This window comes from Tinamus guttatus, unplaced genomic scaffold (genome assembly GCF_059628265.1).
Source record: "Tinamus guttatus ecotype Peru unplaced genomic scaffold, ASM5962826v1 Tinamus_guttatus_pri_ptg000076l, whole genome shotgun sequence".
Taxonomy (NCBI): domain Eukaryota; kingdom Metazoa; phylum Chordata; class Aves; order Tinamiformes; family Tinamidae; genus Tinamus; species Tinamus guttatus.
The window spans coordinates 1417980-1437826 of record NW_028288610.1 but is presented as its reverse complement, the minus strand read 5'-3'; the positions used below and the strand labels follow the sequence as shown (position 1 = coordinate 1437826).

Below are 19847 nucleotides of genomic sequence, written 5' to 3'. Positions count from 1 at the left end.
CAAAACTTTTTGGGTGGGAACTAGTGACCTGAATGAAGGTATCTAGTGCCATTTTAGACATCTTTGTCCTACTCAACTTCAGTATGCTCTTCTAAAGGACACATATCTTCTGTAGATCTTGTAACATGCCCACCAGGCTACACATATTTCAGATCCCCAATATTATTTAAAGTGACATTCTGGTTAGACAACTTAATCCTACCCTGCTTGTCCCATAATTCTTTTGTACAAAATCATAGACAGCTTTTATTTACATTCTGAAGATACTGAATATCTGTTTAATTTTGAGCGGTACTTGCACTCAGACATTATCTCACTGAGGTATAGTAGATAGATACTATTATGGGTGAAGAGCCAAACTATTAAAATATCAGCCATTGTACTAGACTCTAAATTCTCTACTTTTTTAATGCCATAGCAACCAGGAACTTTTTCTATAAAGCAGAATTATTTAACCTGGAGGTCTGGAGAAGATCAGAGATGCAACATTTTCAGAGAATACATCCCTGACTTTGTACAAAGGACACATTACTGCTTCACAGAGGAAGTAATTTCTAATTCTCAAAATTTATTAGGAAAAATAATTTTGACTATCTTTTGGTGCTGTTTCTCTTGATAATGTAAATATTATTAATATTTAACTTCATCTTTGCAAGTGAAATGCTATTTTCTGTGGTGCTCATTTTATTTAAAATGCTTGAAATATGTACAGTTCTATCTTGAGGCCACCTCTTAATCATGAATGAAAACCTATTATAAAAGAGACTTCACAGCATATCAACACACTGTATACCCTTCACTGGTAAGCCCTGATAGACTTGCCAAAGAGAAGAGATAGTAAGGACATTGGTCATATCCCCAGGAAAAAAAGTACAGTTTGTTTTGGACACCTGACTTCATGGCTCACAAGCAGATGCTGACACCAGCCAACAGCAGTTCAAAAGGCATTTTCAGGTTCAAAAAGTAAAAGGGATCACCATAAAGCAACAGAGCAGAATTTCTTTAGTAACATAAACTGTTAGAAATCCGTCTTTAACCTTGAACAAAATTCTAGAATCAAATTTTAAAGAGAAGGATGGGAATAGCTTCATAACAATTTTCCCACTCAAAAATCATATTCAGTATGTACGTTAAACTTTAGTTGTTAGAAGGTTACATCAGAACAGTCGGAAACTACCAACAATGAAATTGGTTACAATATCTAATTCACTGTTACATAAAATGCATTTACAGTATAATAGCTAAGGAATGCATGTAATTTAAAGAGGCCTCCTATAGCAATCACTGAGACTGAACATATGCAGTATAATAGGTCTCAAATCCATTGCATTCGCTGAAGAGTGCAAGAGCTTTTTCTGTCCATTAAGAGCCCCTGGCTTGGCAAGAAAGACAGACTGTCATATTATTATGTTAAATTAAATCTCAAATGCCAATCAGAAAAAATACTCCTTTTGATTTTCATTGGCTGGGTTTTGCACATTGAGCTCATTTTTCAGTGTAGACTCAGCGCCATCTTCGTTTTCAGATCCTTTTGGCTCATTTTTTGAATAGGTGCTTTTTTTTTTATAAATGCGAATGGCTATGGCAGTGATGCAAAGTAGGATGAATATCACGACTGCTATCACACCTACAAAGAGAAAAGAGAGACAAGTCACAAAACAGAACATGCAAATAATAAAATATGGGCTAGGGACTAGGCCAAAGAAAGAAAGACTGTTGTATAGTGAAGTGGGCTACCAAGAAGCCCAAGAAGTAGGAAGCCATATCTGCTTTTCCACCAGAAATATTACTGCAACATTCCCTACAAAGCAAACATTTCCAATTTTACATGCTACAGATACTAAAACCTAACACAGAAACCATATTTTTGAAACTTTTGAAGGCAAAACCAGTTGAGATTTAGGGTAAATCATGTGGCTGTCTTCACCAGCACCCAGCTCTCAGCCACTCTCATGGCTAAAGCCACTGCAGGCTTGAGGAACTACTCTTCAAGAACTTTGCCACCAGGTTAGGACATGGAATGACACAAGGCACCATCCCAGCTTTGCTCTTCTTCTTCACTCAGGACAATGTATTTTCCTTCCCTCAGTTATTCATACTCTTCATCTCCCTCACCCACCTGCCCATTGGGAGGGAAGGGGACACAGAGACCCATGTCAGCCTTCCACTGCCCATCTACTCATGTCATTGCTCCAGCTCTGAATAAGGGATCTGGAGAGCATAGGTGGAGCACAAGAGATACACAGGAAAAAAGCGTTATGTCTCCTGAAATGGGTCTCAGGCCAGTTTTGTCTGTATACGGTAAAACCGAAGGTGTGGTTACACCAAATTAATCCCATTCGTAACCAGTACTCCATGCAAATCAGTTCAGACCACAGGTGAGTGTTCTTGATTAAAAATGCCTTTAGAGAGGAGTATTCAGAAAGCAAAATGTACAGCAGTTTATCACAGGGACTCTAGTTAATATTGGCCAGGGTTTATAGCTGCCTACTTTCAGATCAAATGGGACAAAACATCTAACATTTAATCTGCCTTGTAGAAGAGACTCACTCCACCTAACTGCTTTTCCTTTTGAAGTTTTTCATGATCTTCTTTAAGTAAGGCTCCTATCTACATGACTTTCCCATTGCAATGAATAGAAAGTAGACAAAATACAGAAGATAGGGGTGAAAAACAAGGATCACTGTGTGTTCAAAAGGAAAAAAGAAAAAAAAAAAAAGTCTTACTGGTTTCCCTGTAAGTTTGTAGCACTCAAGTTGACATCCTAGATATGGCTGTGCACTGCACTGTTAGGTGAACTGAGCACAGTTCTAAGCTAAGTGAGCAGAGTCAGTACCTATCCAGGGGACAGTGAGCTTCCTTTTCCAGCATCTTTAATAATCCCATCCAAAACGGTAAAAGCATTATCACTACAGCCACCTGTACTATACTGTTCTGGCTGAACAGATAGAAAAGAAATGAGCAAAATAAGTAAAACTTTACACAGGGATTTACTGAGATATTGTAAGTGCTACATATCTGACATCCAAGAGACAACATATATTAGGCACTTAATCTTAAAGACAAATATTTAAAATTTATTGAAATGTTTACCAGTGTTATGCTGCTCCCAGAGGAACAAGTTAGGAGCAGTGATGAAAGAAATACATCCTGCAAGGATATTTGCAAGGCTACAGACTTCCAGCCCTCTTTCCCTCACCCTCCCTCCACCCTCAGGTTGATCTTAGTCCCTGTTCAAGCTGATGAGCCAGGAGTTTCGGAGGAAAGGAATTCAGAGAGGAAAGAAATGAAAAAGAAGCAGAAAGTGCTTGTCAAACAGAGAGGCAGGAAGCAGGACTTCACTGCAGGGAAGAAAAAATAATAAATAGTCTGAGAAATGATTGTAGTTCAGTAGTTGTGCCATACAAGGTAGAATAATCTTATAAATAATGTAGGCTACGGTAATTCCTACTGTAAGCAAAATAAAAATACTTAATGCCAAAAAGTCACAGAATCACACAGAATGTTTGAGGTTGAAGGGGCCCCTGGAGATCAGCCAGTCCAACCCCCCTACATAAGCACGTGGCACAGGGTGGCATCCCGGTGGGTTTTGAAGATCTCCAGAGAAGGAGACTCCACAACCTCTCTGGGCAGCCTCTTTAAGGGCTCTGTCACCTGCATAGCAAAAAAGTTCTTTTTTATATGGAGATAGAACTTCCTGTATTTTAATTGATACCCATTATCCCTTGTCCTGTCACTGGCCACCACGGAGAAGAATTTGGCCCCATCTTCTTTGCATTCACCTCTCAGGTATTTGTACATATATGTTCAGATCCCCTCTCAATCTTCTCTTCTCCAGGTTAAAGAGGCCCAGCTCGCTTAGTCTTCCTCATTAGATAGATGCACCAGTCCCTTAATCATCTTTGTCACTCTGTGCTGGACCCTCCCTAGAAGTTCATGTCCCTCCTGTATTGGGGAGCCAAGAACTGCACACAGTGCTCCAGATGTGGCCTCACCAGAACTGAGGAGATGTAAGAGACTGTTATGGATTGTGTTTGTCTCAATGTTGTTGACATACCATTTACCTGAACAATGCCCCGGTATCTTGTCTCTAGGAAGATGAGCTCAAGACCCAAACAAGGGCATTATCTCTCCCCATTTACACTTCTTAACCCCAGTATCTAGTCTATGGGAAGACTATAATATCAGCTATGTACTTGGCCTCAGCATGCTGTCTCTGGGAAGATCAGCTCGAGACCTGTCTCAGCAGTGCCCACCAGAGCAGCTGACATTAGATCATCACCTGCACCAAGATGCCCAGCTTCTTTCCCTGAATATCACTTGCACCGAGGTGTGCACCTTACCTGCACTGAGGCACCTCTATCTGCACCGAAGCGAAGCCAGCGACACTTAGCTGGACTGGTGGTGGTGGTAACTATAAGCTTGTTGCATCTCTCCCACTTGCTTGCTTATCTTTCTTTCTTTTTCTCTTCATCTTCTCTCTGTCCTATTGTGCTTATGAGAATAAAGCTAACAAGGTTGTATAGCATTTGACCCTGTTTGTGTCTTAATCTCGCTCTTGGGATTGTATGGAAACCTCCCCTGACACTGGATCAGGAAGGAGAGGGGGAGGATCACCTCCCTCGACCTGCTGGCAATGCTCCGCCTAATGCAGGTCAGGATCCCATTGGCCTTCTTGGTCACAAGGGCATATTGCTGCCTCATCGTTAACTTGTTGTCAACAAGGACTCCCAGATCGCTCTCTTCAGAGCTGCTCTCCAGAAGGTCAGCCCCTAATCTGTACTGGTTTCTGGGGTTATTCTTCTCCAGGTGCAGGACCCTGAACTTGTCCCTTTTGAAGCTGGTGAGGTTCCTCTCTGCCCAACTCTCCAATCCATCTAGGTCCCTCTGAATGGCAGCACAGACCTCTGGAATGTCAGCAACTCCACTCAGTTTGGTATCATCAGCAAACTTGCTGAGAGTGCACTCTGTCCCCTCATTCCAGTCATTGATGAAAAAGATGAACAGCACTGGGCCCAGTACTGACCCCTGGGGTACACCACTGGCCGCAGGCCTCCAACTAGACCTCCCGTTTATCACGTCCTCTGAACTGTGCCATCCAGCCGATTCTGAATTCACCTCACTGTCACTCATTTAACCCACACTTTGGAGCTTTCCTATGAGGATGTTATGGGAGATGATGTCAAAAGCCTTGCTGAAGTCAAGGTAGACAACATCCATGGTGCTCCCCTCATCCAGCCAGTCAGTTATCACATTGTAGAAGGCTATCAGGTTGGTCAAACATGACTTCCCCTTCCATGTTGACTGCTCCTGATTACCTTCTTTTCCTTGACATGATCTCTGGGATGAGCTGTTCCACTATTTTCCAGGGATGGAGGTGAGGCTGACTGGCCTGTAGTTTCCTGGGACCTCCTTCTTGCTGTTTTTGAAGACTGGAGTGACGCTTTCTTCCAGTTCCCTGGCATCTCCTCCACTCTCTATGACCTCTTGAAGATGATGGAGAGTGCCTGAGTAATAACCCCCATCCGCTCCCTCAGCACCCTTGGGTGCATTCCATTCGGGCCCATAGATTTATGGGTGTCCAGTTTTTCTAAATAATCCCTAATCCAATCCTCCTCAAAAAGTGGACATTCTTCCCCTTTCCTAGTTTTCTCAAGTCCTCAAGTAGAGTCCTGTAGATAAAAATGGACCATCCATTCGCAGCCAAAACGCAACATTTTTCCATTTCTCATTCTCTAATATGAGCCATATTTCTTTTATGTTAACAGACATAGATTTTTTTATTTACATGACATTGTTAGCCTGTAAAATCTAAGTAAGTATAAGGGCTCAAATCCAAAGCAGGTGAAATGGTACAATTAATTTTCACTGGAATTATATTGGTTTAAGGAAAATTACAAGGGCCTTTTGGTGTATATTATACAGTTCTTTTTATTCTATATTCTTTACTTATTTTATTTTATTTTATTTTATTTTATTTTATTTTATTTTATTTTATTTTATTTTATTTGTCTTTGAAACAACTAGATTTAGCATTAAAAAACAAAATCTGTGAGTCCATATTTCCACAATAAAAATGTGAGATTATTATTATCTTGAAAAACTTTAATCGCAGTTTGAAGTTCCAAAATGGCTTTGTTGCTAGCATACTTAGAATTACCCACCCACACTAGATTGTCTAGTACACAAAGCAATCTTTATATACAGATACATATGTAAAGTAATACCTTTTGCAACAATAAGGTCATTTTTGGCAGTTAGACCCACCAAACTCAGAAACTGCCCTTGAAATTCTGATTTCATTGAATTCAGTGCCAAATTTCTCAAAGTTTGTGCGTATAAAAAGACTTGTTCACTGTATTTTCATTGTAATTTACAAAATATTTATTCTATAATCACTTAGATCTGTTTCTGTTGAGGATCAGTACTATAAAGTGAACCTCCTATTAGTTTTTACAAATCTAATGCTGCTATACTTTTACCTTAGATTCTTGTTTTGGGACAGTCAAATGAATAAACAGCTCCAAACCATTCGAACATAAATAATACTGTATAAGCAAGGGAGCTTCTAGAATTGATTACCCCTTATTACCTCTTTAGCAGCTTAAGAGATAGAACCATAAGTCAGCAGGTACTGACCTTAGCATATACTTAAATGGCAAGTATCAGGTATTTAAATGTCAGATGTACAGGTGACAGCGGTTTCCAGTCTTAATTCTACCTTCCATAACCTTAAATGCTTTTATCCTCTGTGAGAAGCCTTGGCAGCTTTATTTCACTAAATCTCATTATGTGAGTTGTCTGTTCAGGCTCTTCAGGCTCTTAGAAAAGAAACCTATTTCAAACTTAAAGGGTCAAAGACTTTCCCTATCTTTATTCCTTATTCTTGTTGAAGTGACTAGAGCTACTGAATTACAGAGTTGAAATACCATATTTCAGGAGTGAAAACATGTTTTGTTCCCTCACCTTCACCCCAAGGAAGAAATACCACCAGAATATCTCACAGGGGAAAGTTTGCACAAACATTCATTAAAAACAAACAAACAAACAAAAGGTTGAGCTGCCAAAGCCATATTCAGCATCAGTGATGGGAAATGAAAATTTCCTGTGGTCTCCATATCCCCAAACTCTCCATGTTAAGACTCACATTAACTCTCCACACAGCCTGTGTTTGCATCTAAAGATGCAGAACTGGTAGGCTTCCCAGTTGCTATTGGTAAGGATCTCAGCTCAAATGATGGCCAGTCAGGAAGACATAGTAATTTAACTTGTATATCCTGATTATCAGCCCTGTATTTCAAGCACAGAACTTTTCTCCTAAGCTACATAGCAAATATTTTCTGTAAGGGCAAGTAAAGGTACTATCATCATATTTGCTTTAGGAGCAACTAAAATGTGTGTGGTTCTTCCACTGTGTCTTCATTAAAAATAAGTATTTCAAAAAATGTTTGTGGATGATCATTTGTATTTATCTTTGAACTAGATATCATTTCAAAAGAAATGATAAGAAAAAAAGTGAAAAAAGATAGTTTAGATCAAAGTAATTAAATATTTAAAATATATTTTAACATTAACTTTTTTATAAGCTTAAATTAGTGAAAGTGGTTTTCTGCCCTAGAATTTATTGTTTTCTAAATAATAATTAAAACGAAACACATCTCAAAGTGCCAAAAGATTAATTCAAGGAATGCAACCACCCATTTCCCCCTAAAACATCTCTATGCTGCTGAGTTATATTAAACAGAGATACTTCACTTTGAACTCACCCTTGTAGCAAAAAGTACTGTTTTGACACAGCCGAAGAGCAAACGTTGCTCTTTTTAAAACATACGCTATTTGCAACAACACATCCAAACAGCTTATTACTAAGTCTTAGAAAAATAGCATTATACAGGATTAAAACCTGTTCTTAATGTCTGGTACTTCAGCAGAGTATCCCAAAATACGGAAACACTGATGACACAACTCTCAAGAAAACCGGAAAGTTACTGCTTTAAAACACACTTTCTATCTTCATCTTTCAACACATGCCACTTGCAATAAAACCAAACCCTTGTCTTTTTTTTTCCCCTTGTGCACAGAAAATTTCCACTGACTTCACATCAGCATTGAAAGACTCATAGTTATTAGAAAACTAAGATTTGAGTTATGTTGTTATAGACCCTATTACCTCCAATAATTGCAGAGTCACTTCTGATTGCATTAGCTAAGGGCTCTCCCTCATCTACTGGTCCAGAATGATCTGCAGCAGAAAAAGGAAAGAAAATGACAGACAAAAAGAAGGAAGGAGGATTCTCAAGATAATCACATATGGTTGCAGCATACATGCAGTACTGTGGCACTCGTGAGTTCTATAAGAGTGCGAATATCAGTGATGTAGATCACACTTTAGAGAGACAAAGAGAAAAATGAAAATGTTCAGAGGAAAAGACAAAGGCAAGATAAGGGGAAGTAGGAACAAAGAGAAGAGAATTAGTTTTCAAATTATCCCTGAGGTGTTAACACATGTTAAAAAAAAAAAATAAGGCCAGTAGTGATGCAGGTCATGAGTCCTCTACTTAGATGTTGCTTTAGAGATTAGCAAGTGGAAACCATATGCTACCTGCAAATGAGTGGGTTGTTTCACTGGATGTTGAGTCAGCTCCAGTTAATGTGCCACAGTTGGATTCAGTGAAGTGTCCCTTTACGATGATGGGGGCTGAGCTGCTGTGATGCAGCGCAGCCTTCAAAGGAGCAATGTGGTTGAACTGCACTGAAGAGAGACATCCAATAAACCCCTGAGAGTTTGCCTTCATAGTCTCCTCATCTACATCACTGCTTTCTGTTAATCAAAAGGAACAAAATACAATTAATCATAGTGCAAATGTATAAAATAAAGTGACAGAAGAATAAATGAATAATTAACCTGTGTTCCTCTGAGTATATTTGAGTTACAGCAACATATGTACATTCACTGCATTCCTTTCTTGTCCGTCTTTAATTAAAACACTGTCAGATACATTCAATAATTTTTAAGGATTCTAGTTGTCAGTCTGCTGTGGAAAATACTTTTAGCGTAGTATAGCAAGTTCTAAAGCAAAAAGATTAAAATGTAACTAAAATATCTAAATTAAAAAGTATCATTTTTTTCATTCTGCAAAAAAGATAAGGATGTAGCATGTGTTTATGAAAAATACATATTTTATTAGGCTCCTTCTCATAAATATGTATATTACTGGATCATATGTTTTCTACAGATTGATATATCTACCCCATCACACTATCATCAACTTTGTCAAAACAAACAGCCTCAAAAAATCACCTCAGATTCAGGAAAGATGTCATGATAATTTTCTGTGAAATTCATGTATATACATATATATATATATGTAGTTCCAACTGACTGTATGTTTTAAAGATGATACTATTTATTATTGTTATTATTTTTTCACTAAAAAAAAACTGAATCCATCTTCTTCACTCTGACAGTTCTAATTTAAGCAAAAACTCTGGAAGTTCTAATTGCACCAAGTAGACTCTTAAAGAAAATAAATTTTAAACTTTTAAATAAGTAGAAATGTTATCTCTTTCATTTACTACTCCATCTTATCCTAGAACACATGGATCAACTTGTGATCTTTACAGTGGCTACCATAAGAATTTTAAATACCAATGTACAATGCAATCTTCAGTGTCATTAGTTTAATAGTAAAAAATGGGCTAATGTGTTTTACTGAAATGTCCTAAAGTAATAAGAAAACATCTTCTTCAGATGCCAGTATACTATTAGGTAGGTGGATATTAACCAAATGTCTGGCTATCTGAATTAGTAGACTACATAAAATATGGATGTTTAACTTTAACTGAAGGATTTTTTACTAACTTCTGGTTTCTTTGCAAAGCATTTGGCAGATATGCCAGTATATAATATAGAAATAAACTACATACTAGTTAGGGTTCAGTTGACTCATCGGTTAGGAAACTCTATAGAGATAAAGTTAAGGTTCACATTAGACCAAGTAACAAAGGTGGGAAAAAAAAAAAGAAATAAGCTTTGGAGATTTTTTGTCAAATTTTCCAGACCAAAAATGACACACTAAAAAAGGTATTTTTTTATCAGAGAGAGTGCTTTGCAAAAAGTTAAAATAGTTCACCCTTAGGCATCTTTATAACAACTCATTTGTGAAATATACTCAAAAGTTTTCAGAAAATACAGACTAAATTACCCCACCCACATTTCCTCATTCAAAAAGAAAAGAACAAACCAGCAAGCAAACAAACCATCGGTCCTATACAAAGCAGTGTTGAAAGTTAGCAGACAGAGATTTCCTAACAGAAAATTTCAAGGTAAGAACTGTGCAGTCAAAAGATTTAAACTTGGTCACCTCTGCTTTTATGATGATGGTAATCGAACGTTCATTTTTTTCAAACACCAGTCAAATTTTACCTTATCTCAGATCTCTTCTTTGTCTAACCTTTTCTAGCTTGCCTATCATCTCAGTCAGCAAAACTTTTTTCTTTTATTTAATCTACCCACTAGAAAAAAAAATGAACATTTGACATGCAATTAAATTTCACAGCTGAAGATGATAATAGTGTACTCAGAACAGATTATTGAAAAATCCTTCATTTTCTGTGTTTTATTATAGATTTTTTTTGCATGGAAGTGCTTATTACATACAGGATATATCAACATATATGATGATTTCAATCACATTTGGATTTTGTTTCTGCAGTATATGTATAGTAGTGTTGCACCTACAACACTGTTGCAAGTTACAACACCATAACTTTTTTAGATCAGGTAAATTAGAGCATTCAGGATACATCTGTGGGAAATAAAGTGCACCATGCTCACACTCAGGAAGCCTTCCATGTATAGATCAAAAAGTATATATGCTTTGGTATGTTGTTGTTGATGATTTCACAAGAAAGTAGGGATTTGAGGAAAATCCACTAAAATTAACTCATTAAATAATCAGTTTTCTGGACCGTGAGCTTCTATAATTAAATCTAGCAAGAGATGTTAAAAATAACAAGAAGAGCTTTTTCAAATATATTCATGGTAAAAGGAAAATTAGGCAAAACGTGTGTCCGCTGGTGAACAGCATGAGTGCCCTGGTTACGAAAGACACAGAAGAAGCAGAGTTACTTCTTCGTTTCAGTGTTTACCAAGGGCAACCTTCTGGAATCCCAGAACCTAGAAACAAGAGAAGATGCCTGGAGAGAGGAAGACTTGCCCTGAGTAGAGGAAGATGAGGTCAGAGAGCACTTAGGGAAACTTGACATCCACAAATCTATGGGCCCGAATGGGATGCACCCCAGAGTGCTGCGTGAGCTGGAAGACATTATTGCTAAGCTGCTCTCCATCATCTTTGAAAGGTCCTCAGGAATGGGGGAGGTGCCAGAAGACTGGAAGAAAGCCAATGTCATACCAGTCTTCAAAAATGGCAGGGAGAAGGGCCCAGGCAACTATAGGCCAGTCAGCCTCACCTCCATCCCTGGAAAAGTCATGGAACAGCTCATCCTGGCTGTTGTCTCCAAACATGTGGAGGATAAGAAGCTGCTCAGGAGTAGTCAGAATCATGCTTGGCTAACCTGATAGCCTTCCATGTTGGAATGACTGACTGGGTAGAGGAGGAGAGAGCGGTGGATGTCATCTGTCTGGACTTCAGCAAGGCTTTTGACACCGTCCCTCACAACATCCTCCTGGGCAAGCTCCAGAAGTGTCGGTTAGATGAGTAGACACTGAGGTGGATTAACAACTGTCTGGGTGACAGAGCCCACAGCATGGTGATCAGCACTGCAGAGTCTAGTTGGAGGCCTGTAGCTAGCAGTGTCCCCCAAGGGTCAGTCCTCGGTCCAGTCCTGTTCAATTTATTCATCAATATCCTGAATGATGGCACAGAGCGCTCCCTCAGGAAGTTTACTGATGATACCAAACTGGGAGGAGTATCTGATACCCCAGAGGGCTGCGCTGCCATCCAGAGGGACCTGTACAGACTGGATAACTGGGCAGTGAGAAATCTTATGAAATTTATCAAGGCCAAGTGCAAGGTCCTGCACCTGGGGAGGAATAACCACAGACACCAATACAGGCTGGGGACTGACCTTCTGGAGAGGAGCTCTGCAGAGAAGGACCTGGTCGTCATGGTGGACGACAAGTTGACCATGAGCCAGCAGTGTGACCTTGTGGCCAAGAAGGCCAATGAGATCCTGGGGTGCATTAAGAGCGTCTCCAGCAGGTCAAGGGAGGTGATCCTGTCCCTCTACTCAGCCCTGGTGAGGCCACATCTGGAGTACTGTGTCCAGTCCTAGGCCACCCAGTAAAAGAGGGATGTGGCTCTACTGGAGAGAGTCCAGCACAGGGCTACGAGAATGATCAGGGGCCTGGAATTTCTGTCCTATGAGGAAAGACTGAGAGAGCTGGGCCTGTTCAGCCTGAAGAGAAGGCTGAGAGGGGACGTAAACAGCTCAAGGGAAGGAGTGAAGAGGATGGGACCAGCCACCGATAGAATTAGAGGTAATCGCCACAAACTGAAACACCAAAAGTTCCACAGAAACTTAACATATCTGTATATCTGATGGCTTAACAATTGTAATAATGCATTTCCCTACACCATGTCTTCCTTGTTTTAATACATCATCCTTTCCAGATTTTTATTTCAGGTTTCTTTCATTGTCCATAGTTACATTGAAAAAAAACAGACTGACTGCATTACTATAAGTAAGTGGTGCCTAGAGAGACATCTTAGAGGAGATGGCTGAGTAAGAGAAGGCTGAGAGGGGATCTAATCAGTGTCTATAAGTATGTCAATGGAGGCAGTGAGGAGGATGGTGCTGGCCTCTTTTCACTAGTGGCCACCAACAGAACTAGAGGTAATGGCCACAAACTGGAGCATCAAAAGTTCCACAGAAACTTAAGGAAAAAAAAATTAACAGTGAGCATGACGGAGCACTGGAACAGGCTTCCCAGAGAGGTTGTGGAGTCTCCTTCTTTGGAGATCTTCAAAACCCGCTTGGACGCAGTCCTGTGCCAGTCCTGTTCTAGGTGACCCTGCATATGCAGGGTGGTTGGACTAGATGACCTCTAGAGGTCCTTTCCAACCTTAATGATTCTATGCACAGAACTATGCACTTTAAATATATTCCAAAACACCTTAGGATCCTTTTCATTAACTTGTTACCAGTTAGTTTACTGTTCAAAAAAAAAAAAAAAAAAAGTCAGTAAGTAAGTAAATTATATTAGCAGGAACTAATTAACTAAATATATAGGTTTTCCACCTTGACTTTTTGCTGGTTTTTTTTTTTTTTTCAGAATTAAAAATCTAGCAGTCATGAGTTACAAGTAGGTTTTTTTTTTCTGGAGTTATCATTTGTTGTGTTTCTGAGAGTGAGTGGAAAAAAAATAAAGAGCGCTTTTTAAAATATTTTATATTAAACATTAGAAGGAAAATATTTACAAACAGAAATATTTCATCAATTCAAAGCATCTTGCCTAAATCTTTGAATATTGATTTTTAAATTTTAGCATTACACCCAAGATTTTAAGAATGAAAACTTTTTATTTCCCTCAAAAGATTGCCCTTAAAATCTTCTTTCCTGGAAGTATGCATAGACAAGCTTTGTCAACTTAATTAAAAATCTGATTTAAAAAAAAAAAAGAAATCTTAGTTTTTTAAATATGCCTCTTAGGAATTTTCTGGACTACATTTATGTGCACATTAAATTAGAGCAGCTATGTAGAAAATGCATATTTTGCACTAACAAGCATATATTAAAAGCTTTTCTAAACTACCTTTAAAAGACTGAATATTAGTGTTTTTTTGCTGCCTGAATTCCCAAGCATTAACAAACACCTGGTCAAACAGAAAACAAACTTTTCAAAGCAACCGTTAATTAGCATACACTTCATTTAAGCGCTTATGTAAGGAAACCCAGACATTATTGTTTTAAAATACTGATTTTAAATTAGCAATTTGAATTATCACTGTACTTTGCATTACAATGTAGCACAGCATGAGTTTTGCAGTTATGTCATTTCTTTATCAATAAAAAACTATAATAATTAAAAATCTTTTTTCTTAAGTAAGCTGTAGATTTATCAATTATCCACACCAATATTCCTGTAAGTATTTTAACTATTCATGTACATATTGCAAAGACAAACAAATGGATTTGGAAAAGGAAAAAAAAAATGACTAAACATAAATATGAAAAGTTTTAATTCATATTGCAACAGAAATTGGATTTTAAATGTGGGACCAAAATATCCTTGAAAAGATCACTTTAAAAATAATTTATTTGTTTAACTTAGACCTTTTGTTTAACTGTATGTTGAAGTCTCCTCTTCGTCTTTTGTTAAGATACTTGTTACTTTTACTTTGTTTTAAGCAGTCCATACTCAGAGTCATGCCTTTATTTAAATAAATTGACTTAAAATCATGCCTTCTCTTAATCTGTGAAACTCTGCATATAAATGAGATCCAAGCAAAGCTTGCTGAAAAAATTATCCTTATCTTAGTTGGCAGGAAAAGATTAACTGCTGCTCCCTAAGAGGAACATCTCTTAGAGCTATCTACTCTCCTGCTGAGCTATCTAGGAAGCTTTGTCCTGGGCAAATATGGCTTTATTCAGCTGAAGTAAATTACTTCATCAGTGGGTTCTCATAAGAAGAGAGGCTTCTGCAGCCTTCATGCAGTGTGGGGTGCTTTGAGGGGGAATGCCTTTGAAGGTGGAAAAACTAAAAGGGGGCCCTTTTGACTTTCATCCTGTGACCTAGGTGGCTGAATATTCTTTCTTCTCTCTTCCCTTACAACTTGGTCTTCACATTTTTAGATGAGTTCCAGCATCCATTAGCTCCCAGCTTATTTTTCGAGCATGTTATTTTAGGAAATTCAAAGGTCCTTAGCCTGGAAAGCTTAGGTTATAGGAAACAAAAGGGAACGCTGATATACATATGCACACACACACACACGCACACACACACACACGCACATATATATATACATTTTTTTTTTCTTCCTGAGACTTCAAATTTGATTAAGCAACTGACTCTCCCAGTCTCCTGGGGAGACCATTATAGCACATTTTTGTATCAGGAAAGAGCAAAATGGAACTGACAAAAACTGTGAGGGAATTAAGTCTATGCCTTATGCTATTCTGCTGATGTAATCATATAACCAAAAAAGTCCATCTCTACACCTTTGTAACAACATGGACTCTTTGGAAGAGACAACGCTGGTCCTTAATTTAAAACAGAGATCAAAAGAGACTGCTATTTTTCTGCTATTTTTTTTCATTTCATTATATTTGATCAAATACTTCTTTTAGTAAAACTATACAACTTTTGAAGTGGAATTTCATAACAAATCAAAAATCTTTTTTCTGTAATATTCATTGTGATATTGCCTTTATGTGAATATGTTTTAAAATGAATATATTTCAAAACATTATCAATGATTAATTCAATTTTATTTTAGATTAATTTTAAACCAATTTTAAACAATTTTCATCTAATGGTTTACATTTCAATAATATGTCTTGATACACGTGCTTAAAATTATGATTCTCTTTTTCATTCTCTTTTTGAAGAGATAATTCATTCCTATCTTCATACTAATTCTTTGCAGGATTGTGTGTTCTATAAAAGCAATTTCTAGTTTTCTAAACAAATCTGCATTTGTTTGTGTTAGAAGTTTTTAATTACTTTTCCAGTCAGAGAAGAGATCAAACAGACTATTTGTTTACTAAGCAATAATTAAGATTTTCAAAAGCCTACAAATGTGATCTTTAAATTATATCATTTAATTAATTTTAAGGTAATTCTTATCAATACTCTGTTACTGAAATAAAAAAAGAAAAAAGAATATATGTTCAAACTGAACCTTTTATGTATTCTAGATATCACTTGTGGAACTGAAAAACACAACAATCTGCTATATGAGCCATTAAATTATTTATACCTGAAAATGTCACATTCAGATCTCAAAACTCTGCCTGTGATTCTGTTTTTTCAGAACAATAGCAAGTTAGATATCATCTTACTTATACATTGGTTTGGAAACTAGGAATATTCTGTGAGCCTGAAGGTACCATTAAACCTTTTTTTCTGTTCCCCAGAAAAGATTACGTTTAGAAGAGGTTACATCGGAAACTGATGTGTGTACATGTGTGCACACATGTGCAAGAGAGAATTAGACTCTTTTTGCTCAGAGCAGAGGACCAGATGATCTGGATACACCTTTTGGCAGCTTTTTTATGACTTGAGTGTGCTATACAGGTCAGACAGACACAGATCCAGACTTAGAGCTTCTCTTCCAGTGGCAAGAAAGACATTTTTAGATAATGCTTTACTCATGAATAAGAGATTTTACGAAAAGTCATCATTTTTCTATTTTCTTGCTCTGGACAGTATTTCTGAGTCTTTTACAGTGGCAGAAACATTGATTTAGCAAAGCTGTTAGAGTATTCTCAAAGGTACTATGCCAAAAGTGGTAGATATATAGATCCTGGAGGTACACTTCAGGCACATAGTAGTAAAGTTCCTCTAAACTAAGCCACATAAAACTGAATGTTCAGAAGCATTTTTTTAGACTTCTGATTTAGGCTAGGTATTGTATCAAAAAATGAGAATAGTTCTCACAAGCATAGGACAACAATAAATTAATATATCATCTACACCAGCTTGAGATGAAAACTCAATTTCCTCCATGTCACTTTTTTTTTTTTTTTTAATGTATTCCTACCAAAACTCTTTATTAACACTTTAGTTTACTTAAAGGTATTTTAAAAGACCAGGATTTCAAAAGATTACTCTTTTGCAGACTAGTTAAATGGTCAAGCACCAAAGACAGATCAACGGAGGGAGTTCATTTTCCAGTCTTATTTTGGAAAAAGATGCCATAATTTTTGTTCAAAATATTTTCTGTATTAAAACAAACAAAGTTGCTGACAGAAATGGCAACTACCAATTTGTCATATAAAATCCCAAACCTTTAAGGTCTGTAAATCTATGTATGATTTTTTCTAGAATCCAGTATTTTTGCAGACCTGTTTACTCTTAAGACTAAACACAAAGGGATGAAAATCATCACTACAAAAGAGAGAAAAGGTCAGTGCAGCAGTAGCGTACACCACAGATTGTGCGAGACTTTGTAGCTCTGTCTTCACACTGTTGCAAAAGAACCCTGCCACTAGAGCAAGAACACACAAATGGACCTGCACTTGGTAGTGAAATGTAACAACATGGATTTTAAATCACTTTACAGGAAACAGAAATAGTATTTCCTTCAAATTTTTATCAGTACCACATCTTACTCTATCCCTGAAGTTTCCCAATATGACAAATACAAAAATATTAATATTTGGAGAATTCTTGTTCAAAAATATTTTATTTTAACATAATTGAGAGAATTGCAGTTGCAGATAGGTAAATTAAATTTTGAGCACTGCAGAGAAATAGCTGGGGATAAATCATCGTTAAAAATATATTTTGTCATACCTTATTTAAAAAAAATTAGCAACTCCAAGAACAGGTTATATGACGTTAATCTTGACTGTTTCCTGCAAAATCTAATCATGGAAAATTTCTCAAATATGCTACAGGATTAATACTGCTCTGTGGTCTTTGTGTATGATTTGATAGTGATTCAGTCCTTGAGAGTAATGAAAATGTTGTGTTTCCTAATGCTTGATTGCAAAATGAAAGAGATAAGAGTGAAATTACTTTTAATAGAACCCACTTGCTCATTTTTCAGGAAGCACTAAGATATGATTATATTTGCTCTTCAACAGGACTAAAGTTTCTACCTTGATTGTCATTCAGTGTCTAATTAAATGGAAGACAACACAAGCCACTTTTAGTGAGATTAGGGTTAATATTTTTTATGTACCATGATGATTATTTTGATATATGTTTTGGAAATTCATGTGGCATTTCACTTACCTAGAATCTTGCCAAGTGTGAGGGACTTGATTGCATTGAATTCTGTTCCTGAAGACAGAATAAATTTCATTCTTTCATTCCGGTTAACCTGCAGAGTGGATACGTGAAAAAATATAGAAGAGTGGAAAAAATATTAGGCAACCTTTGCAAAAAGAGAAGATGAAGGTTAAAAATAGAAAGAGCTGAGGGAAACCTCTCTTAATTGTACCATAAAAACTCATCAACGAATTGATGATCGGCTTCCTCACAGCACTGATTATGACTGTGAAACTTCCTAAGTATCCCCACTTAATAAAACCATTATTTATCTTATTGATTTACGTGGTTCCTTTTTAGTTATCTACATGATAAGTAGAAGTGACAAACCTCTGAAAACATAAGAAATGCTCTTCTCATTAAAAAAAGGTATTTAACATTACATAATAGTAATAATAATAAACAGGACATAATTACTCTTTTAGTGTTAAATATTATACCCTTTTCCATGGAACAGTACTCTTCCCCCATAGTCCCTCTAGAACAACCCGCCCTCAAACCTTGTACCAGTGCATAATTATGCAAATTCAGCTCTTGCACCAAACATTGATTCCTAACACACACATTTTTTAATATCTAATTTAAAGTTAAGGCTTCTTATGCATTAGTAGATAGAAGTAGCATATTATATATTATCATCCAATTTCACCAAAAATAATGGAAAACCAAATTTCTTCTTGATTTTTTTTCCCTAAATATTCACATTCCGTTAATGTAAAAGGGAATTGGAAGAATTAGACAAGGAAACTTAAATTATGACCTAAGTGGTAAAGTGTTTGGACTGTTGTTTGATATTTATTTAAGATTAAAAAAAAAAAATCAAAAAAACAAAACAACAACAAAAAAACAAGACCCTGAAGAAGTTAGATGCCATGTCCATCTTCATTTACGAATTATGGAGACCTTGCCATAAGAACAATCGTTATATTTTCATATACAACAATGAGGAGGTGCTGACCTTCCCTAATAGGAAACTGACTTTTAAGTCAATATAAAATATAGATATAAAGGAGATTGTCTAATCTAGATTTATACAAAGGCTCAGCATGAGTCTGCTATGCTTTGCTTTATTTATTTGAGCTTTGAAAACACAGTTTGTTTTGGGGTACTTGTTATACTGTTGTTTTTTATTTCATTTTACTTAGGATGTTTTTGATAGCAATCCACTTCATTTATTTTTCTTAACTGAATTACCTCTACAAAGAGCATTTCTTCCTCTCTGTTAATCTTCACATGCTGCAGCTGTCCATCAGCCAGGCTTTTGAAACTGATGTTGAAGACATCAGGATCTTGATGGCTGTCTAGCTTATATCTGATTTGTAAGCTTCCTGAGGGTATTAATAAAAATGTTACAATAAACTTCTTACAAGACAGATGATTGTAGGTAACTCACAATTATACCTCTTTAACATGCACATTTGTAGAGCAAGACAAATATCTGATTTATTTGAGGGATCAGCTTAAGTAATATAAATTGACATAAGTGGGAAATGAAAGAATGAAATAGAAAAAGAAAGAGAAATATTGGAAGTGGAAAGGAATTGCAAGGATAACCATAAATCAGAAGAGAAAATGAAAGTACGTAAAATAAAACCAATAAAATTTCATACATAGCTAATCTGACACCAACTATACTACATGTATTTTTACCAGGAACACAATTAGCCTACAGTAATAGATGAGAAAAATGGTCTGTAACTAATGGGCAATACAGTTTTTAAAAATACTTAATTGCAGTGTTTATCATAGGTATTTTGAACTTTACACTTTCTTTGTTTAAAGGATGTAGCAGACATATTTAATTTGAGCTTCAAAATTGAAACCCGCAAGAAAAAACAAAAGAAACACTCTATTGCTTTTCTAAAGAATTCATAGAAATATCATT

The 19847-nt window shown here is 36.6% G+C and overlaps 1 protein-coding gene across 1 annotated transcript in view; it reads right to left on the bottom strand.

Annotated features, from left to right (window-relative positions):
* Window positions 1-1070: 1070 nt before the first annotated feature.
* Window positions 1071-19847, bottom strand: part of CNTNAP4 (contactin associated protein family member 4) — a 214761-nt gene continuing 195984 nt past the window's right edge. The window contains exons 20-24 of the mRNA XM_088519940.1: window positions 19157-19290; window positions 17927-18014; window positions 8603-8821; window positions 8171-8242; window positions 1071-1627 (exon numbers count right to left, since the gene is read on the bottom strand). Coding sequence (XP_088376066.1) covers window positions 1434-1627; window positions 8171-8242; window positions 8603-8821; window positions 17927-18014; window positions 19157-19290 — 707 coding nt within the window. The 3' untranslated portion in view covers window positions 1071-1433. The remainder of the gene's footprint in view (window positions 1628-8170; window positions 8243-8602; window positions 8822-17926; window positions 18015-19156; window positions 19291-19847) is intronic.